This window comes from Trichomycterus rosablanca, chromosome 10, assembly GCF_030014385.1.
Source record: "Trichomycterus rosablanca isolate fTriRos1 chromosome 10, fTriRos1.hap1, whole genome shotgun sequence".
Lineage (NCBI taxonomy): Eukaryota > Metazoa > Chordata > Actinopteri > Siluriformes > Trichomycteridae > Trichomycterus > Trichomycterus rosablanca.
This window is the reverse complement of record NC_085997.1, coordinates 29,166,457-29,190,569: the sequence shown is the minus strand read 5'-3', so window position 1 is coordinate 29,190,569 and position 24,113 is coordinate 29,166,457. Positions and strand designations below refer to the sequence as shown.

The 24,113-nt window shown below is 41.3% G+C and overlaps 1 protein-coding gene across 1 annotated transcript in view; it reads left to right on the top strand.

The window, feature by feature from the left end:
- The window catches only part of cacna1g (calcium channel, voltage-dependent, T type, alpha 1G subunit), a 349,320-nt gene that overhangs the window by 268,214 nt on the left and 56,993 nt on the right, over window positions 1–24,113 (top strand). The window contains exons 23-26 of the mRNA XM_063003080.1: window positions 17,562–17,688; window positions 19,618–19,743; window positions 20,221–20,310; window positions 22,316–22,508. Coding sequence (XP_062859150.1) covers window positions 17,562–17,688; window positions 19,618–19,743; window positions 20,221–20,310; window positions 22,316–22,508 — 536 coding nt within the window. The remainder of the gene's footprint in view (window positions 1–17,561; window positions 17,689–19,617; window positions 19,744–20,220; window positions 20,311–22,315; window positions 22,509–24,113) is intronic.

The following is a 24,113-nucleotide window of genomic DNA, read 5'->3' as shown; positions in this document are numbered from 1 at the left end:
CGGCACGTACAGTCAGTACAGACTGCATTTTTCACCTGCACGAGTCGAGTTCATACACTGACGGGCACTGTGTATGGAGGGCCACACCCCATCAGCATTATTCCTCAGCCCTGTTCAGGCGCCATTAGTCAGCCACCAGGGGCCGCAGTTGCACCAGTTATGACTTTTTTACCCCTAACCCTGAACAACAGCCAATTGTTGTTCATGCTGCCGCCCAGCTCAGTCAGAAAGGCAGAGCTGAGATTCGATACGATGTATTCGAAACCCCAACTCTGGTGCTCTAGCGTACTTTACCATTGCGCCACCTGAGCAGCTCCCAGCCTCCAAACTTAGGGGTATTGCCCAGTGGTCACTTGATTTGTTACAACAAAAATTGGGTGGGAAAGAGTTCAAGTCCTTTTGCTTCTCAATAAGGGCTAATCTTGCTGTTTTAATCTAGCTTTATGTTAAATTTGTCTTTGTAATTAGGTACTAGTAGTTTGTATGGTTTAGATACTGTATATAACAGCGGTAAGGTGATAAGCTGGATAAAGGTGATGTTGAAATGAGGAGAAGCAGGAAAATTAACCAGTGTACTGGAAAAGTTTTATGGTCTTCCTTCATCTTTCCTCCCTGTCTGGGAATCTGTGATTGACTTTCATGTAGCGTCTGCGCACGAATGTGTCTCATGTCTCTCTTCTGTTGAAAAGAACCTCGCGTGTCTCTTCTAGTGCTAAAAGATTGAAAAGCACCGAATCAAATATTCATTTTTATTACCCAATTTGACTGAAAAATGCTTCAGCTGGATGTAGCCCCTAATTATTCATTTATCCTTCAGTGATCTGGATGTGCTGTCTGCACCAGAGACGTTCACAAGTCACTAAATATGAGTCCGAGTCAAGTCACGAGTCTTTAGTTACTTTCCTAGTCATTGTGCAAATGAATGTAATTTCTGAAACAAGAAGGTACCAGTTAAAAGCTTAAACTGATACTTAAACTTAAAAATCATAACTACTGCTTACCTTAGCTTATGTTCTTTCAATTCATAATAAATATTCAATTTATAAGCGTGTGTCCTATTAGGAATATAATCCGTTATTTTGTAAATGTTGCTTGTAATTAAAAACCTCCAAACTTTTCCCAGTTGTGAAGTAAAACACGAACTCATGAGAAAGCCAATCAAGCGTTTCATTGACGCCTCATCTGTGTCATGCACACTGAATAAATGCATTGTATCTTACTATAGCAGTAAGATTTCTAGTGGAACAAAGAGTCCAACCCATATAATAATCAGAAATGGCTTAATGTCCTTATTTCTCCTTCACCAATCACCAACCAGTTAGCAATATGATAGCAAACTATTTGTCTTCTGGAATCCAGTAAAGTCAGGGTTAGCCATCAGGCTGCTGGTGATGACGAAACGTAATTTGTTACTCCAAGAGTCAAGTTTTGGTGCACAGGAGTCTTATGTCTGCTAGATTTTACATTTTTATTCTCAGATGGTGAAGTAAGGCGAGCAATCAAGAAAAAGTGCTGATTTAGTGCTACTGTCAGTTAGTGCTGCTTTAATAACAACAGTATTAATTAGACTTAGAGAATATCTTTAGGGCGGCACAGTGGCTCAGTGGGTAGCACTGTCGCCTCACAGCAAGAAGGTCCTAGGTTCGATCCCCAGGCGGGGCGGTCCGGGTCCTTTCTGTGTGGTTTGCATGTTCTCCCCGTGTCTGCGTGGCTTTCCTCCGGGAGCTCTGGTTTCCTCCCACAGTCCAAAAACATGCAGTCAATTTAATTGGAGACACTGAATTGCCCTATAGGTGAATGGGTGTGTGTATGTGTGTCTGCCCTGCGATGGACTGGCGCCCCGTCCAGGGTGTTACTGTGTGCCTTGTACCCATTGAAAAGCTGGGATAGGCTCCAGCAACCCCCCGAGACCCTAATTGGATAAGTGGTTAAGACAGTGAGTGATCTTTTACTAATTAGGCCCCCTTTTAACCTTTTACTCGTATTTAAACATTTATTTTTATTAAAAAACAGTATATAATTATATGTATGATTCAAATGGTATTGCTAAACAAGTTGAAAGCATCTCTTTAACCTATCGCAAAAGGTAAAATATCCTTTAATTTTACTGTATATGTGTTCATTGTTATGTCTGTACAGGGCACATTCCCAGATCCATGGGAATTAAACATCTAGCACTGCATGTTGCCTGTTCTAGTTCTGTGGAACTTACATTACAAAGCCAGCTTATTCCTGCACCGAGTTCTGCCAGCCGCCAGAAAGCTCCGCTTCAGAGCATTTTACTGCTCACACGCCGACCTTGGCATGACTGAAACCCCCCCCTCTAACAGTCCTGAGTCTGAGTCCAAGTTGAAATCAAAAGAAAGACAGAGAGTCATAAAATGTCTGTACAACACGAGCTTAGCTGCCACGGTAAAGATGCATGATGTAGGGAGGGCTGGGTAATCCAGACCACATGTGTGTTAAGGCAGCTTTGGTTGTCTGGATCAGTGTAGGTTTAGCTATCAAAGAGAGACAGAGGGTGGGAAATTAATTTTAAGCGCCAACGTGTTAAGGACACCTTAGATCTGAACAACAACTCCAAAACAGTATGCATTAGCATTGAGGTTTTTCCCCCACTTTGCCTCTTTGATGCTATAACAGCTTTTACTTTTCTGTAAAGACTCAATTCCATTCACAAAAGCATGTTTGAGGTTGGGCATTGATACAAGGCAGGATATCTTGACCTGAAGTTGGCATTTCAATTTATCTCAAGGTAGTTGGAGATAGTTGGAGAATATTCAGGTCATTTTATGGATTTGCATTCTGCCCATTATGGATTGACTGGATGATAGCACTATATATATATATATATCCACATACACCGATCAGCCATAACATTAAAACCACCTCCTTGTTTCTACACTTATTGTCCATTTCATCAGCTCCACTTACCATATAGAAGCACTTTGTATTTCTACAATTACTGACTGTAGTCCATCTGTTTCTCTACATACTTTTTTAACCTGCTTTTACTCTGTTCTTCAATGGTCAGGACCACCACAAAGCAGGTATTATTTAGGTGGTGGATCATTCTAATCACTGCAGTGACAATGACATGGTGGTGGTCTGTTAGTGTGTGTTGTGCTGGTTTAAGTGGATCAGACACAGCAGCACTGCTGGAGATTTTTAAATACCGTGTCCACTCACTGTCCACTTTATTAGACACTCCTACCCAGTTGGTTCACCTTGTAGACGTTAAGTCAGAGACGATCGCTCATCTGTTGCTGCTGTTTGAGTTGGTCATCTTCTAGACCTTCATCAGTGGTCACAGGATGCTGCACACAGGGTGCTGTTGGCTGGATATTTTTGGTTGGTGGACTATTCTCAGTCCAGCAGTCACATTGAGGTGTTTAAAAACTCCAGCAGGGCTGCTGTCTCATCCACTCATACCAGCACAACACACACTAACACACCACCACCATGTCAGTGTCACTGCAGTGCTGAGAATGATTTACCACCCAGATAATACCTGCTCTGTGTAGTGGTCCTGGGAGAGTCCTGACCATTGAAGAACAGCATGAAAGGGGGCTAACAAAGCATGCATGGTGTCATTCCTTTATAAGCTAGTGAGAAGGTCCTGGGTTTGATTCCCAGGTGGAGAGGTTGTGGTACTTTCTGTTTTGTAGTTTGCTTGTTCTCTTTAAGTCTGTGTTTCTTTCGGGGGCTCCAGTGTCCTCCTAAAATCCAAGTATGTGTAAGTTAGGTGAATTAAAGATACAAAATTGCCTGTGACTGTGTTTGACATTAAATTTAAACTGATGAATCTTGTGATTTTACCCCTTCCACCTGATTTAAACCACCTTTAGCTACACTACTGCTTTGTTAATGTTTGTCCTCGTTAGCCCTTCTTATATATGAGCGAATACCCTATGTGCTGCCTAGCCTGTAAATCATTGTTAAGCTAATGCTGGCATGAATGGCCTGAAATGCCAGCATCAGCACTCTGAAATGAGTTAGTCGTCCTGCATTGTGTGCTTGTTTTAATTAACAAGAGGTGCTGTAACAATGCCGGGATCACACAGATGGGTTCAACTGGATTGAATTGTGGTCTGATTAGTTGTTCTCTGGAGATGTCGTTTATCCATTATTGTTTCTACATAATTGCTACAGTAATTGTTTTAGCCTCCAAAAATGTAATTTCAGTAGATTAATTGAGGGGAACTGAGAACAGTGTTATCACTAAGGTTGATGCATGTTGCATACACTCACTTTTCAATTTATTAGGTGTATCTACAGTTGAACTCAAAGGTTTTTATACACAACATGCCTCTGTTCCTGCGATTTGTTTGTCCATGTGACCAGTAGTCTCTAAGTCCATATATTACCATACAAAAAGGCTTTCATGGGCTTACCAACACATACACTGATCAGCGATAACATTAAAATCACCTCCTTGTTTCTACACTAACTGCCCATTTTATCAGCTCCACTTACCATATAGGAGCACTTTGTAGTTCTACAATTACTGACTGTAGTCCATCTGTTTCTCTGCATGCTTTGTTAGCCCCCTTTCATGCATCATCTTTATTCTTTAATGGTCAGGACTCTTCAGGACCACTACAGAGTAGGTATTATTTGGGTAGTGGATCATTCTCAGCTCTGTAGTGACACTGACATGGTGGTGGTGTGTTAGTGTGTGTTGTGCTGGAATGAGTGGATCAGACACAGCATTGCTGATAGAGTTTTTAAACACCTCACTGTCACTGCTGGACTGAGAATAGTCCACCAACCAAAAACATCCAGCCAACAACACCCCGTGGGCAGCATCCTGTGACCACTGATGAAGGTCAAGAAGATGACCAACTCAAACAGCAGCAATAGATGAGTGATCGTCTCTGACTTTACATCTACAAGGTGGACCAACTAGGCAGTAGTGTCTAATAGAGTGGACAGTGAGTGGACACGGTATTTAAAAACTTCAGCAACGCTGCTGTGTCTGATCCACTTATACCAGCACAACACACACTAACACACAACGACCATGTCATTGTCACTGCAGTGCTGAGAATGATCCACCACCTAAATAATACCTACACTGTGGTGGTCCTGACTATTGAAGAACAGGGTGAAAGCGGGCTAACAAAGCATGCAGAGAAACAGATGGACTACAGTCAGTAATTGTAGAACTACAAAGTGCTTCTGTATGGTAAGTGGAGCTGATAAAATGGACAACAAGTGTAGAAACAAGGAGGTGGCCAGTTCGGCTTAGCCCATTTTTTGCACCAAATTGTATATGCAGTTTGTTCTGTGTTCTGGAATTACAAATGTTTGCTCTACAAATGTGCGTGTTTATTCATTTTACACATTAGCTGAGTATCCATTATCATACATCAGATACTGACCTGAAAGAGCGATGTTTAATAGGTGCTCTCCCAGGGGCCATAGAGCCAGAAAAGCTACAATTGAACAGGCTTTGAATAAAAAGATAGACAGAAAGGCCACTCATCCAACAAAAAGAGCAAGGCTGTTATTGACCTCTTCCATCCTGGGACTTAAGCTTGCAATTTATAAATAGGCAGGAAAGTGCTTTTTTGTTTCACCACCAAGGAGTCCATCTTCCTATGTTTCATACTGATTTTTTTGTTCAGTACTTATTTTATAAACCCAGATTTAATAAGTAATCCAGGTTTTATGATACTACTTTAAAATACTCTTACCCAGTCTGACTCCTAGCACCAATTCATTAATAAAGCTGTGTGCTAGGAACAGGTGGATAGTGTCAGAGATGGGGACGTCGCATGTAAGTTGCACACACAGCGACTTCAGACTCGACTCGGACTCGTTTCAAATGACTTGGACTCGACTCATGACTCACAAAAAAATGACTCATAAAACAACAAGAGTACCTAGCATCAGCATGTGTTAACGTTAGTGATGTGTGATATATATATATATATATATATATATATATATATACAGTGTATCACAAAAGTGAGTACACCCCTCACATTTCTGCAGATATTTAAGTATATCTTTTCATGGGACAACACTGACAAAATGACACTTTGACACAATGAAAAGTAGTCTGTGTGCAGCTTATATAACAGTGTAAATTTATTCTTCCCTCAAAATAACTCAATATACAGCCATTAATGTCTAAACCACCGGCAACAAAAGTGAGTACACCCCTTAGTGAAAGTTCCTGAAGTGTCAATATTTTGTGTGGCCACCATTATTTCCCAGAACTGCCTTAACTCTCCTGGGCATGGAGTTTACCAGAGCTTCACAGGTTGCCACTGGAATGCTTTTCCACTCCTCCATGACGACATCACGGAGCTGGCGGATATTCGAGACTTTGCGCTCCTCCACCTTCCGCTTGAGGATGCCCCAAAGATGTTCTATTGGGTTTAGGTCTGGAGACATGCTTGGCCAGTCCATCACCTTTACCCTCAGCCTCTTCAATAAAGCAGTGGTCGTCTTAGAGGTGTGTTTGGGGTCATTATCATGCTGGAACACTGCCCTGCGACCCAGTTTCCGGAGGGAGGGGATCATGCTCTGCTTCAGTATTTCACAGTACATATTGGAGTTCATGTGTCCCTCAATGAAATGTAACTCCCCAACACCTGCTGCACTCATGCAGCCCCAGACCATGGCATTCCCACCACCATGCTTGACTGTAGGCATGACACACTTATCTTTGTACTCCTCACCTGATTGCCGCCACACATGCTTGAGACCATCTGAACCAAACAAATTAATCTTGGTCTCATCAGACCATAGGACATGGTTCCAGTAATCCATGTCCTTTGTTGACATGTCTTCAGCAAACTGTTTGCGGGCTTTCTTGTGTAGAGACTTCAGAAGAGGCTTCATTCTGGGGTGACAGCCATGCAGACCAATTTGATGTAGTGTGCGGCGTATGGTCTGAGCACTGACAGGCTGACCCCCCACCTTTTCAATCTCTGCAGCAATGCTGACAGCACTCCTGCGCCTATCTTTCAAAGACAGCAGTTGGATGTGACGCTGAGCACGTGCACTCAGCTTCTTTGGACGACCAATGCGAGGTCTGTTCTGAGTGGACCCTGCTCTTTTAAAACGCTGGATGATCTTGGCCACTGTGCTGCAGCTCAGTTTCAGGGTGTTGGCAATCTTCTTGTAGCCTTGGCCATCTTCATGTAGCGCAACAATTCGTCTTTTAAGATCCTCAGAGAGTTCTTTGCCATGAGGTGCCATGTTGGAACTTTCAGTGACCAGTATGAGAGAGTGTGAGAGCTGTACTACTAAATTGAACACACCTGCTCCCTATGCACACCTGAGACCTAGTAACACTAACAAATCACATGACATTTTGGAGGGAAAATGACAAGCAGTGCTCAATTTGGACATTTAGGGGTGTAGTCTCTTAGGGGTGTACTCACTTTTGTTGCCGGTGGTTTAGACATTAATGGCTGTATATTGAGTTATTTTGAGGGAAGAATAAATTTACACTGTTATATAAGCTGCACACAGACTACTTTTCATTGTGTCAAAGTGTCATTTTGTCAGTGTTGTCCCATGAAAAGATATACTTAAATATCTGCAGAAATGTGAGGGGTGTACTCACTTTTGTGATACACTGTATATATATATATGTAGAGAGAGAGATAGATATATATAGATATGTATGTATATACTTATTATTGTTATAAATATTCTCTCTAATAACGCTACAACAGTCTTAACCCGCAATGTACACAATGGGTAGATGTTACAGCCAGAAGCGTCACTCCTTACTCCCCACAAGTTTACTTCATTTGAACAATTTTTCGTTACCTTTGGATTGGAATCTTAGTTAAAATGGTGGAATACCCTACATAGTGCACTTCACAGGAAAAACTGGGTGAATGGAACGCTCCTACAGAATTGGCACTAATGGTTGAAGGACCGCTTTCTGAACCAATCAGACCTTCTGATTTTAATGCTGTTATTTGCATTTATTCAGTTTGCATCACACAGATGAGGCGTCAATGAAACGCTTGATTGGATTTCTAATGAGTTAGTGTTTTACTTCACAACTGGGAAAAGTTTGGAAGTTTTTAATTATAAGCAACATTTACAAAATAACGGATTATATTCCTAAAGGGACACACGGTTATACATTTAATAGCATCTGGAAGAACATAAGCTAAGGTAAGCAGTGGTTATGATTTTTTTTGCTGTGTTTTGGATTTTGGCCGCTGTGCCGTGATTTACTGCGTGCTTTTGTTTTGCAATGAAAACAAAAAACTTATCAGTTTATGCTTTTAACTGGTACCTTCTTGTTACAGAAATTACATTCATTTGCACAATGACTAGGAAAGTAAAGGCACTAAGTAAAATGGCAAAATACAGTCACTAATTTGTTGTTGTTTTAACTGAACTTAACTATTATTTGTTTATTTCTACACTACATTTCCAATATATGTTTTGTGTATGTTATATTGACTCCTGACTTGACTCGGACTCTAGTCTAAAGCCTCATGACTTGACTCGGACTTGTATTTTGTGACTTGTGAACATCTCTGGATAGTGTACACTGTGTTGTACTTATTATCAGTTTATTTTTTCAGACTGAGAAAATAAAAAGGCATGCATGTGCGAAATGTGACCCAAATACAGCGAATACTTGTTATGTTCTAGAAGTGACAACAAACAGTGTGAGTAGTGTAAAATAAAGGACCGTTTTTGTTCTGGGTGTTCCATCAGACTTGGCCCAGTTATCCTCAGCCTCCCATGTGGGATTTACAAACAAGTGCTTATTCCAAATTCCTGTGTACTCTGTATTTATGGGTTATTCCCATATGCAGTGGCAGTATATCTAGGCTTTACTATATGTTAACTAACTCGGCCTGCTACAAAGTGTATGAGAGAAAGTGTATGTTCAGTGAAGTATTTTCTTAACTTAATCATTTTAATCACTTTGATTACTGCTAACTCACGTTTTCTTTTTCGCTGTACATCTTGCATGACTCCTAACAATTATGAACAAATGACTTAACATCTCAGGCAACGGTGCCCTCTAGCAGTACATGACAGAAACGTCATATGCAGAACATACTTAATTTAAAATTACCAAAGATCAGGGGGGTCTAACCCATAGATATATTTATAATTACACAACAGAGAATGCATTATTAAAGCCACAATTCAGTGTCCTAGATATCCTGTAGGTAACAGTCTTTCATGGACTTGCATTGCATGAAGTATGTTAATATCTATCTGTCTGTCCATCCATCTGTCTGTCTATCTATCTATCTGTCTGTCTCTGTCTGTCCGCCCGTCCATCCGTCTATCTACCTGTCTGTCTATCTATCTGTCTGCCTGTTTATCTATATACCTGTCTATATGTCTCCGTCTGTCTCTGTGTATCTATATATCTGTCTGTGTATCTATATATCTGTCTGTGTATCTATATATCTGTCTATATGTCCATCCGTCTGTCTAGGGGCGGCACGGTGGCTAAGTGGGTAGCACTGTTGCCTCACAGCAAGAAGGTCCTGGGTTCAATCCCCAGGTGGGTTTTCTCCCACAGTCCAAAGACATGTAAGGTAGTTGAATTGGAGATCCAAAATTGCCTGTGATAGTGTTTGACATTAAACTTGATCTGATGAATCATCAATGTAACCTGTAACTACCTGTCCTGTCATTAATGTAACCAAAGTACATGACGTTAAAATCCTAATAAAACAAACATCATTAATGCAGCAGCACTGTTTTTAGATGATTTAATAGTCAAGTATTCTAATTAGGGCTGTCGAAGTTAACGCGATAATAACGCATTAACGCAATCTCAATTTAACGCGATTAAAAAAAATAGTGCCGTTAACGCAAATTCTATTTGGCCCTGCGAGTCATCCGTAGTTCATGTTGAGACTTACCAGCGTTTTTCATTTGCGGTTTGTTATCATAATGTAACCAAGCGTGTAGTGATGCACTTGCTTAATAAAGAAATAAATACACAGTATATTCACAAGTTGTCGGGAGCAGAAAACTTTTATTACTTTTTCTGTTACGGTACCGGACAGTTGGAGTCATCGCGTTAGCCAAGCATGCTAGTCCATGAACTATGGAAGCCCCAAGGGGTCAAAACACACTCACTTCGTGTAGAAACGTCCATCAAATGTCACGATACAAGCACAGAAAAGTCTGTTACAATAACTACACCTTATCCCACCTAAAGCACCGCTGATCTACAATATTTGGAGAAATTCTAACCTACAATCTGACATATATACGAAGTCAGGGGTCTCTGCTGGATAGTATTTCTGCCTAGTATGTGAGTGAATTACAGCTTTCTCTTGTCCCAGCAGTTTTTAACATCAGTACATTTAGCATAAAATGTGTTCACCATTTTAACTGTAACATTTCACTTAAAAATCCTTGTTTTCTTCTTTTTTTTTTAAAAATGCGATTAATCGCGATTAACTATATGAAATTATGAGATTAATCACGATTAAAAATTTTAATCGTTTGACAGCCCTAATTCTAATTGATATCATGTATTATTTATGAACCTGTTTTATGTAAACTTGTAGTCCTTTTGACACTAATCTAGGTGAACAAAAGCAAAGAAATAGCCTGTAATTGGACATCTCTCAAGGTTTGCTCTCTTTATCTTTTACTGAATCAGATCTGTCTTCTTATCATCACCTTTTTTTAATCTTGCGACATTGATTCGATCACTGAGCGCTTCTTAAAGAGATCAAAGTCTGGGATCACATCAGGCTGCTGTTTTAGCTCACAGCTCTACAGAACAGAGAGAGAGAGAATATATTTTTCCCATCAGGGACTTATGCTTGAGATTGACATAGCAGGCAGCGTTTTTAAATGTTATAATAATAATCTGTCAGCATTTTTACGAGCCAAACATAATCATCACTGTATGTGACTGTATATTATGAACCACTGTGCAAACAAATCAGTCATTCATTTATTTTGCGGTGCTGGAATAAACCTACCGCAGAATTTATTGGATGGAATAGAACCCGATTATAAGCAGAATCATGCCCCCCACCCCCATATTACGTAAAACACTTAGTATACAATATTTGTTTGAAAATGAAATACACTTATCAATTTTTTCTACACTTATTGTCCATTTTATCAGCTCCACTTACCATATAGAAACACTCTGAAGTTCTACAATTACTGACTGTAGTTCATCTGTTTCTCTGCATACTTTTTAAACCTGCTTTCACCCTGTTCTTCAATGATCAGGATCACCACAGAGCAGGTATTATTTAGGTGGTGGATCATTCTCAGCACTGCAGTGACAATGACATGGTGGTGGTGTGTTAGTGTGTGTTGTGCTGGTATGAGTGGATCAGACACAGCAGCCCTGCTGGAGTTTTTAAATACCGTGTCCACTCACTGTCCACTCTATTACACACTCCTACCTAGTTGGTCCACCTTGTAGATGTAAAGTCAGAGACTATCACTCATCTATTGCTGCTGTTTGAGTTGGTCATCTTCTAGACCTTCATCAGTGGCCACAGGACGCTGCCCATGGGGCGCTGTTGGCTGGATGTTTTTAGTTGGTGGACTATTCTCAGTACAGCAGTGACAGTGAGGTGTTTAAAAACTCCAGCAGCATTGCTGTGTCTGATCCACTCATACCAGCACAACACACACTAACACACCACCACCATGTCAGTATCACTGCAGTGCTGAGAACGATCCACCACCCAAATAATACCTGCTCTGTAGTGGTCCTGGGAGAGTCCTGACTATTGGCGAACAGCATGAAAGGGGGCTAACAAAGCATGCAGAGAAACAGATGGACTACAGTCAGTAATTTTAGAAGAAAAAGTGCTTTTATATGGTAAGTGGAGCTGATAAAATGGACAGTGAGTGTAGAAACAAAAATGATCAGTGTAGATATACAGTATATACTGCTTTATTTTGCAGTAGATTTGGTATGCAAGGCTGGAATCAAGCTGAACAGGGCACTAATATTTGCTCACTCGCTTGCACTAAGGGGCAATGCAGATAATCAAACTACTGGCTTGTTTTTGGCATTGTGGGGGAGGAAGGGATTCGTGAAAATCCACTCTGTCACACTTCTCACAGACAGTGACCTGAGGAGAGATTTAAACCTAGATTTACTGACTATACAATGAGTCCTTTGCACTACTTTAATACAGCAATGTTGGGAAAATCAAATGTATTAAGAGTGTTATCTATTTTATGGAAGAGTGAATTTTAATGTTAATACAAAAAAGCAGGTCTGGTTTACGGCTCATAAGAACTGCATAAGGAACTACCCAAAACAAACAAGCATTTGCTAATACAACCAGATCTGTTAGATCTTTTCAGCTATCCATTAACCAGATATGCAGGTTATAAAGAGGGAATATTCTGGGCTCTGGACTATTGTCTATTGTTTAAACCAACCCACCACAATTAATGTGCCTCCCCCATTCATGCCAGCATAATCATTTTATGCAAATATGCCTTCTAATTTTTAAACAGACATTTACATTCACAAATAGCTCATTTTTAAACACTTTATAATGGGCCAACTTTGGTAACTTATATACTGGGGGAGAGCAAAAAATTCCATGATAGATGGATGATTGTGAGAACATTTTAAAGGTAGTGATGTACGTATCTATCATCTTATCTTCCACATCTTTTAATTAGCAAAAAAAAAACAGTATGGATTCCATTTTGTAATGAATGTATCATTAAATATACAATGCTATTTTACTGGTGCTAAAAAAGGCCTGTGTCAAGTAAGTCAAAGCTTAAAACGTTTACTTTAGTGGGCAAGGTTAGGGTAAGGTGAACTACATTGACACTTTTAGCATTTAGCAGACGCTTGTATCCAAAGCGACTTACAATACTGTGACAGTATATTGTCTAAGCAATTGAGGGTTAGAGGCTTGCTCAAGGGCCCAACAGTGACAACCTGGCAGTGGTGGGGCTTGAACCTGTGACCTTTTGATTACTAGTTCAGTAACCTAACTGCTAGGCTACAACTGCCCTACAGAACTATTGTCTGTAAGGTTGTTGGTTCAAGCCACACCTTTAAGTTGCCACTGTCAGGTCCCTGTGCAAGGTCCTTAACCCTCGATTGCATGTATTGTAGGTGTCAATCATGGATGAAATTGTGTGCTAAATTAAGTAAATAAAAAAAAAAGTAATTTAAATACAGTGTAAGTCGAGGTAAAGAAAAGAATAAGTGAGTCATAAAGTCCACTGTGTGTGTTTTGGAGAGAGAATGGTTGAGGTAGGTGTACTGGCAGCACTGAATATGCAATTTGTTGCTTAAAACAAATGGAATCGATTGTAAAAGTGACTCAGACATTAAAGCAACCTACACAAAACCAGACAGCTGACTAGATATCCAAAGCATACATCTTACAATTCGTTTCATGCATTTGTTTTAGCATCTCTTGCTAGCTAGTGTTCAGAAATTGCCTGTCCTGGTGCCTGTTGTCATTATGCTTTTTAACTGGATTGCTACATTCGTGTGAATGAAAAGTTCCCTTTTTCCCTGTCTTTTTGTGCATTTTCTTGCTCTCCTTATATTGGATGCACACTTTTAGGCTCTGCTTCACCAAGAATTGTACTGTTCTGTTGTCCCTTTACTGTTGATGGCCAGTCCATTCTAGCCAACGGTAATAAGTGAAAGTGCACGCTGTTGTCTGTTCAATGTTCAGCATACCGACTACTTATCCACCAAGTTGAATCAGTTCATCTGGACAAGTTTGGTGTGGAGATGCATTTTGTCCTTTATCCAAGTGACTACTTCAGTCTGAGCTGGTGGTGAATACCCCGACCTTATATGCAGCCGATTTGCATAACGGCCGAACCCGGCTCATTGCATAGCAATGGAACAGGTGATCAGGTCCATACGCAAATCACAATGACCATTATTTACAATGGCCTTGTGTGCTATTCACATATGATTGGGATATAGCTGCAATCACGGCCTTGTAAGATGGTGAAAGATGCACTTCCAGACCCCCCCATTGGTTCAGGGATGGTCGATTCCTCTTCACATAGATGGCCTCTTTGACTTCCTTTTCGAATCAGCGTTCTTCCTTATCAAGGATCTGCACATCTTTATCATTAAATAGGGCTTGATAAAGTTTGATGATCTTAACTCATTATTTATCAGGGTGACACAGTGGTTCATTGGGTGGCACTGTGGCCTTACAGCAAGAAGGTCCTGGGTTTGATTCTCAGGTGGAGCGGCCCGGGTCCTTTCTGTGTGGAGTTTGCATGTTCTCCCCATGTCTGCGTGGGTTTTCCTACAGGAATTTTGGTTTCCTCCCATAGTCCAAAGACATGCAAGTGAGGTAAATTGTGACCTGATGAATCTTGTGAACCAATAACTACCTGCCCTGTCATGAATGTAACCTAAAAATGTAAAACATGACGTTAAACTCCTAATAAATAAATAAATAAATAAATCCTAAGCCGCTTAGGTGGCACAGCTGTAAAACTGGGCTGGATGGCCACATGAACAACGATTGGCTGTTGTTCACAGGGTGGGTAAGCTGGACCAGGGTTTCTCATAACTGGTGCAATTACGATCTCTGCTGGCTGATTGATGGTGCCTGTGCAGAGTTGGGGAATAATGCTGATCAGGGTGTGGCTGTCCATGCACAAGGCTGATCTGCATATGAACTCGCCTCGTGCGGGTGAAAAGAGGCAGACGGATACTGAGCATTTGTCGGAGGGGGCACGTGTCAGTTGAGAAGCTCCTCAGTCAGCAGTGGAGGGTTGTATCGGTGGAGATGAAGTGTAACACGATCAGGTTAATTGGATACGACTAGATTAGGGGAGAAAATTCGGGGGGAAATTTGGAGAAAAAATTAATAAATAAATAACTCTTCATTAAATGAGTGGTCGCTGGCCTGCAGATGAGTGTAAACTGTGGAGTCCTCTATCTTCTATGTTGTGCCATCTGTTTTGCCAATGGCTGTGTAGTTTCCCCTACCATTTTATTTATGGCAGTTAGTAGTACACATATTTAAGGTTCACTTGTGTTAAGGTATGCACAGGTTCAGAATTCAGTGCTTCAATCCACTCTTCTCGTTCTATAATAATTATTCAGCACTGCCATAAACTCTGCTAACTGCTAGTACAGATGGTGCCAGTGATGATAAAATAATCCTGCAGGAATTCCTCTTGTCACCTGCACATAAATGGAGGGGGATTGGGGGGTTTGTTAGACGTACACCATACAGTAAGTCTTCTGCATTCATGTTCATGTTCACTTGTAATGTTTAGCTGTAGGTGTTGCTGGCCTACCCCAAAGTCGTAAAGTAGGTGCTGTGTGTGCTGGCCTACCCCAAAGTCTTGACAGCTCTGCTTTTGTACCAGATGTCTTGCTGTTAATAATTAGGCCCCATTTGCTTCTCTGACTACCTCTTACTTTGTCAGGGCTGCCACTTCCTTAGAAACAGCACAGCCCTTCACTAGCTAAAAGAGAAAGTTAGGAAAACACTTTTTAGAGAGATAATTACTAAGCTCTTTGTTTAAAAGTCTTCTTGTAGAACTGATGGTGGGCGAAGGAATGGTGTAGAGCAGCAGTCCCCAAGCTCTTTTGCACCACAGACTGGTTTCATATAAGATATAATTTCGTGGACCAGCAGGGGCAGGATTTAAAGTAAAATTATTTGACGAGCATAATAAAAACACAAAGTGCATAACAATACTAGATAGATAGATAGACTTTATTGTCATTGTTGTTATACAACGAGATTTTGTTTGGTAGCTCTCAGTGAGATCAGCAGCAATAATAAAATATAAAAACTCAGTACAACACAAGCTAAAAATTACAAGAAATATGAGAAATGAGTATTTACATGGTGACAGGTAGTAATTATTATCATTATTAATATTATTGCACAATAGTATATTTATGTACAGAATTTAAACTGATCTGTGCTTTAAATAGCAGCTTGGGTAGGGCAGGGTTCAAGACAGTTTGGTTTGCTGTCTCAGTAGCTATGGGTGTGTGTCTGGGTGTGGGGTGGAGGCTACAGCTCTGGGGAAAAAGCTGTCCCTCAGTCTGTTTGTTCGAGTCTTAATTGTCCTGTATCTTTTGCCCAATGTGAGGCGGACAAACAGTCTGTGACCTGGGTGAGTTGAGTCTTTGATGTTCCTAGCCCTCTTATGCAGGTGGCTAGTATACACTGTGTCCAGTTTTGGGAGCTTGGTACCCACAATCCTCTGTGCAGTCCTAGCTATACGGTCCAAGTCCCTCCTGTTATCGGTCGTACAGCTGGTGTACCACACTGTCACACAGTAACAAAGGATCCTCTCTATTGTGCTTCTGTAAAAATTCACAAGGAGCTGAGTGGGGAGTTTAGCCTTTTTGAGCCTCCTTAGGAAGAAAAGTCTCTGTTGGGCTTTCCTCACCAGGTGAGAGGTGCAAAATGTTCATATCAGATCCTTTGTGACACTCTCTACCTCCTCACATTAAAGGAAAAATTTAAAAAATGTGAAACTACTCACCAGTGATGGAAAATCAGTGGAAACCCTGAGCTTTTTTTTCCCACCTAGGGGTAATAGGAGACAATAACACCCATAGTGTTCTGTTACTGTTGATGACCAGTCCATCCTGGCCAACGATAATAAGTGAAAGTGCACACTGTTGTCTGTTCAGTGTTTATCATACAGACTACTTATCAGTTGAATCAGTTCATCTGGACAAGTTTGGAGATACGTTTTGTTCTTCATTCAAGTGATTACTTCAGTCTGAGCTGGTGGTGAATACCCCGACCTTATATGCAGCCGATTTGCATAACTACACAACCCGACCCATTGCATAGCAATGGAACAGGTGATCAGGTCCATATGCAAATCACAATGACCAATGGCCATGTGTGCTATTCACATAGGATTGGGATATAGCTGCAATCACAGCATTGTAAGACAGTGAAAGATGCACTTCCAGGCCCCCCATTGGTTCTTGGTCATTGGATGAAGGACATTGACAAAAGAATCCTGCAGGAATTCCTCGTCACCTGCACATGAATGGAAGGGGATTGGGGGGTTTGTTAGACGTACAAAGTGTGTTCCTTATGTCCAGTCTACTACGTAACTTTTTTTGGTTGCCGTGACTGCAGAAAATCCCACTTCACAAATATAGGATGTTGGAAATGGAAGCAGTGTATTCATTGCTTTTGTAGAGATCTCTAATTATTTATTCTTTCTGTGCGGCCCGGTAATAAATGACACATGGACTGGTACAGACCTTATTTCGTCTGAAGGTATCATGGCAGCTGATTAAAAGTGGGGATGGTCAGTAACAGCTAGACAGGGAGCATTTTCAAGCTGGCTATGCTCCGCCATCTGTACACCACTTGCCCACAGTCTGACCATGTTGTAACTTATATATCATATATCATATATAACCATATATCCAGACATCTAGCTATAAACCATTATACATCCTTTAATCTTTCTGGCCATTTATTCTATTTTGCCCTTTTTGGAACCTTTTTCTCTGTGAAAATGAACCATTCTGCCATCGTTGATGATTTAGCAAACTAAAATAATTAAGTAGTGGCCTGATTTGTGCATTTTTGTTGTGTTTCCAGAGTGATTAGCAGGGCTCCAGGACTTAAGCTGGTGGTTGAAACTCTGATGTCGTCCCTCAAACCAATCGGAAACATCGTTGTAATCTGCTGTGCGTTCTTCATCATTTTTGGCATCTTGGGGGTTCAGGTAAGTTATTTACCAGTTTATTCTTAGGTTCCTTTACGGTTTTAACAAGGCTGGTTTGGGGGCAGCATTATTCATCATTAAAATAATTTATTATTCCAGTGTCATTAAAAACCAGCAGTCATAAATCCCAGGGCCCCAATGGGTTTATCATAGATCTTGTCCAAATGTTCATTAAAACTGCAAAACGGGTACATATGAAGAGCATATGGCGAGGATCCTATGTGAGTACCTAGGGGTTCTGAATCCACCCCATCTGTGTGATGGTATGATTAATGAGAAATGTCCCATTTTATATTTCAAAAGCTGCAGGGGAGATCATAGAGCAATTGATGTTGGCATTTTACACAAATGAGTGACACATTAAAGGAAAATGTGAATAAATAAGTGGAAATAGTGTGTTCTGATGCTGTTAGTTAGGTGCCCTGCTAGTATTTGTGTACTTGTCACTTTAGAGGGAATGTTACCGCAAATACCTAAAATCTATGTTGTGTGTAAATAAATTGAATCTGATCTGAAAACAGGGTGAACACACGTCCTCTTTTTTGGGACTTAAGAATGTGTCCAGTCTGGGCAAGCATAAGGATTTGAGCGAGTTTGACAAGGACCAAGTTGTGATGGCTGGACAACTGGGTCAGAGCATCTCCAAAACTGCAGCTCTTGCGGAGTGTTCTCAGTGTGCAGTGGTCAGTATCTATCAAAAGTGGTCCAAGGAAGGAACAGTGGTAAACCGGCGACAGGGTTATGGGCGGCCAAGGCTCATTGATGCACGTGGGCATTTGTTGTAATTACACAGTGGTGAACTAGTGGGTAGAACTTTGGGCTATCAATCAAAATATTGTCTGTTCATATCAAGTCACCACTGTTGGGCCCTTGAGCAAGGCCCCTAACACTCTTGGCTCCAGGGGGGCCGTACAATGACTGACCCTGCACTCTGACCCCTGCTTTCAAACAAATTGAGATATGCACAAAACAGAATTTCATGATATATGACAAATTAAGGCATTCTAATTACGACAGTACACCGATGAGGCATAACATTATGACCACCTTCCTAATATTGACTTGGTCCCCCTTTTGCTGCCAAAACAGCCCTGACCCGTCAAAGCATTGAGTCTGACACCTTTCTGTTAGAACCAGCATTAACTTCTTAAGCAGTTTGAGCTACAGTAGCTCGTCTGTTGGATCGGACCACACGGGCCAGCCTTCGCTCCCCACGTGTATCAATGAGCCATGGTCACCCATGACCCTGCCGCCGGTTTACCACTGTTCCTTCCTTAGACAACTTTTGATAGATACTGACCACTGCAGACCGGGAACACCCCACAAGAACTGCAGTTTTGAAGATGCTCTGACCGTCGTCTACGCATCACAATTTGGCCCTTGTCAGACTCACTCAAATCATTTTTCCTGCTTCTAACACATCAACTTTAAGGATAAAATGTTCACTTGCTGCCTAATATATCTCACCCACTAACAGGTGCCGTGATAAAGAGATAGTGTTATTCACTTCACCTGTCAGTGGTCATAATGTTATGCCTGATTGTTGTATATAGTACTAATAAATGAACAATACAGCAAAGAACAATAAAGCAAAAAGAAATGAACACTTCAATTTGTTTTGTTGTTCTCAAATGACTCTTTGATTTTCTCTCACGTCCAGTCAGATCCATAAATGGCTGTTTGTTAGTTTAATAAAAGTCAATTTTGCTCTTTACATGATTGTTGACCCGTCAGCATGTAATGCGTCCTTTCATTAAACAGTCAATAGGCTCTTCCGCTCTGTTACTGACTGCTGAAATGTCAGTGTAATACATAATCCACTTCAACGAGCTCGGATCTGTCCACAGCTCGTTAAGATGTAAATGATTATTCTAGCTGTTAAATACATGAAAGCAGTGATGAGAGTGTTTTGTTTTGCTCTTATTACAGCTGTTCAAAGGGAAGTTCTATGTGTGCCAAGGCGAAGATATACGGAATGTAACCAACAAATCTGACTGCCTACTTGCAAAGTACAAGTGGGTCAGACACAAGTACAACTTTGACAATCTGGGGCAGGTAAGCTGTTAACCTGAATCACTTAACCTACTATGAATGTAGTGGTGCAGGCTTATGTAATAATATGCAGTCCTGTGCAATAACTGGCTTGTAATACCCATAAAAATGGCTATACTGTGACTGCTAACCCACATCGCAGGCATTTTAGTCACCCATGTAAGTTTAAATATCTGGATTGAAATTATCTTAATGGTGGCACGATGGCTAAGTTGGTAGCACTGTCGCCTCACAGCTGAAAGGTCCTGGGTTTGATCCCCAGGTGGGGCGGTCTGGGTCCTTTCTGTGCGCAGTTTGCATGTTCTTCCCGTGGGTGTAAATGCACCCAGAAAGCTTTCAAATGAATTTAAGTTCAGTTCTGTAAACCACTACAGAAGTGAGAATGTTCATCATAAATAGTGTATTATAGTGTGTTTCACCACATTTACTGTAATTCAAACACTGTTTCCTGGTTTTGTGTTTTTATTACTCTCTCTACAGGCCCTGATGTCTCTCTTTGTACTTGCTTCTAAAGACGGCTGGGTTGACATTATGTATGATGGACTGGATGCTGTAGGGGTGAATCAGCAGGTACTCAATATTCCTTAGCATGTAAAGCATATTCACATTAGCACTTAAATAAGCTCAGACAGCCTCCACAAATATTTATTTAAAGTTAAATTTAATAACATTCTTTGTAACTAAAGGTATTTTTTACACCTGTCATGCAATAAACTCTGCATTAATGACCAATTACCTAAGGGGTTTGGAATTTTAATGCATTTTGGCCCACATATTGCAAAACTATTACCACATTTATGAATAGATTAAAGGATTTTTGCCACAATCAGACAGGGTTCAAGCAATCATCAGAAATTACAATTCACTCTTCTAGGAAAGCCTTTTTTTTAGGTTGTTTTTTTAATAAATTTGGGTCCATATACTTTATATTTCAACAGGGGCATAACTACCGGGGTCGGGGGGGCAGGTGCACTGGGGCCCGTGGGGGGTGGGGGGCTGCACTCGCCAGGTCATTATTATTATATAACAATATTGTAGCGGCGATTAACCTGGTTAACCAAAAAGTGGATGGCTTATTTGTATTAATGTATTCATTTCTATTAAAGAGCAATGATACCAGTAAGCTCCTAAGCCAATCTCCTAAACTGGGTAGTCATACACAAAAAGGCTTTGTCTTAAATCGAATACTGTACATGGGAGCATAGGACTGCAGAAATTCGATGGGGTATGGACTTCACCAGCATGTCTGTAGGCAATGAAATGAAAGGCACAGAGTAACACCCTGGACAGGGCGCCAGTCCATTGCAGGGCCGACACATACACACACACACACACACACACACACACAAATACACACACCCATTCACCTATAGGTCAATTTAGTGTCTCCAATTAACCTGACTGCTTGTTTTTGGACTGTGGGAGGAAACCGGAGCTCCCGGAGGAAACACGCAGACACGGGGAGAACATGCAAACTCCACACAGAAAGAACCCGTACCACCCCGCTTGGGGTTCGAGCCCAGGACCTTCTTTCTGTGAGGCGACAGTGCTACCCACTGAGCCACCGTGCCACCCGCATACTACATATTGTGTCAGAAAATTTAATACACCATTAATAGTGTATAAAATGCTAATTCAGTCAAATTTAAACTCCTACTTGGGTATCCTCTGACATGAAAAAAAAAATCATTCATCACTATTTAATATGTAGTTGAGCAGATATTATGGGTTGACAGACGGCTTGTGCTTTGGTCTTGATATTTTAGATCAGTTTCTTTGACTGTGACAGCAGTAAGGCTGTAGTGTTATATTCTACTCTTCTTCTTCATAGTGTCTAGGTGACTCTTCGGCTTCTTTATGCCTAGTTCACACTACATGGTTTTTGCCCTGATTTTTGCTCGCCGACTGGTCGCCGCTAGATTTGCCAGCTCGGGAGCAACTCGGCTTTCACTCAGCGATCAAACCTCGGCTCTCAATCGCTATGTGTGAACTACTCAACAACTCGATCCGAGCGGCTCCGACCGAAGTGAGATATGTAGCTTGTCAAATATCTGGATATGAGTCGGCCGACTGGCAGTGAGTGCTATGTGGAACAGCCAATGAGAACGCAAGATACGGTGTGAGGGGAAACGCAGGGGAGGCGTTATATAGGCGTAATATAGTTTATATCAGAATACATCAACACACACAAAAGTTTTACAGTATTTCTGACCTTATCGTTCTCTACAAATCATAACACCAACGTTGCATTGCAAAATAATATTTATTAACCTCCAACTCACTACAGAACAATCCATGCTGTTCCTATTTTTCCTACTTGTTTTTACGCTGCACATTAGCGCAGAACTTTGTTTGCTCGCTACTTGTTGACATGCATTTTTGCTCGCTACTTGTTGACATGCATGACTTGGAAAGTCGGGTTGCTTTTATAGCAATTTATGGGTCTTAATAATAGAAAAATTCAGCACCATTAACTGACTAAACACCTAGAGACCAGTACTTGTTAATAATTTATTTTCTGATATGTTCCTGTATTATTTGCGTCCTTAAGCGTCTGTTGTTTGTTTTATTTTAGCCCATTATGAACTACAACCCCTGGATGCTGCTCTACTTCATCTCCTTTCTCTTGATTGTGGCTTTCTTCGTGCTCAACATGTTCGTGGGCGTGGTGGTGGAGAACTTTCACAAGTGCCGGCAGCACCAGGAAGCCGAGGAGGCCAAGCGTCGCGAAGAGAAACGTCTGAAGCGGATGGAAAAAAAGAGAAGGAGTAAGGAGAAGGAGATGGCTGGTCGGTAGTCTTTCCACATCTTTCTGAGTCCTGCTTGGCTGTTAGTTTTAGCGGAACGCCAAATTCCACGCAAGCGCTGAACAGAATGGCCGGCGTTCAGTGAATGAAACGCTCGGGGCGGGTGCACAGCTAGGACGATCCTCTCCCAGCCTGCCCCTCCTTTGCCTGGGAATGGAGCTCACGCATGTCCCATGGCTTGCATGCCAGCCTGATTTCTGACCGAGAGCTGGGTATGTGGTATGTTCCTGTCCCAGGGGTGTACCAAGCCTGCTCGTCCTGTGCATGTAGGGCCGTGGTACACAACATTCTTCAGTTTTGCACTGTTTAATTACACACATTTTGCAACCCTAGCAGTACAGACAGCTTTTGTCTCTTTTAGTGAAGCACTACTTTAGTGAAGTATTTAGTATTTAGACACCAAACTCTGTGTGGCATGGCGTTAGACAATGTAGTGGACAGTGTGTAGCCTTATGCCTAGTTCACACTACACGATTTTTGCCCTGATTTTTGCCCGGCGACTGGTCGGCGCTAGATTTCCCGGCTTGGGAGCAACTCGAATCTCAATTGCTATGTGTGAACTACTCAACAACTCAATCCAAGCGGCTCGACTGATGAGAGTTATCTGGCTTGCCAGAGATCTGGATCTGAGTTGCCTGACTGGCGATGAGTGCGATGTCGAACAGCCAATGGAAACGCAGGGGAGGAGTTATGAAAGGTGGGACGGGGCATAATATAGTTTATATCAGAATACATCGACACACACACGTTTTACAGTATTTCTGACCTTATCGTTCTCTACAAAACAAAACACCAACGTTGCATTGCAAAAATATTTATTAACCTCCAACTCACTATAGAATAATCTATGCTGTTCACGTAGACAAATCCACTCAGATTCATTTATTTTTTCTCCTTCATTTTACGCTGCACATCAGCGCACAAACTTTGATCGCTCGCTACTTGTTGAAGTGCATTTTTGCACGTGGTATCATTAAACCTTTCGTCACTTGCATTTATTTTCGTTACAAAACGTAATTTGGGAGACCAGAGAAGCTCGCCTGCGATTCCAGTTGGTGATAGATGGTGTAGTGTGAAACCCCCTATCGCCGATCAGTCGTGTAGTGTGAAAGCCACACCGACTTGTAAGACTCCCGATTACAAGAGATCCAGTTGTGTAGTGTGAACTGTACAGCGACCTGATGACTTGGAAAGTCGTGTAGTGTGAACTTGGCATTAAGTAATACAGGTGAATAGTTTAATCCTTACAATAAGCAATAATAGATGAGCTACTCTGGATAGAAACCACTACAAAATAAATAACAGATAAACTGTGGCTTTATTTCCTATTTAAAGTGCCCCCCATCTATTCATTTAGGTTCATGAACACCCCAACTTGATTGGTGCATTGGCTAAGGGGTTTAGATTCCTTTAATGATAATGATTTAAAAGCTGTCACCTCACTCCCACTGTTTGGCTCTCAGTAAATGTACTATTCATCCAGAAGAATGAAGTAGCCCTTATAGACTTGCCTTTATAGACGTCACTTTGTGCAATTGGACACAGTCATACTGGACATAAAAACAG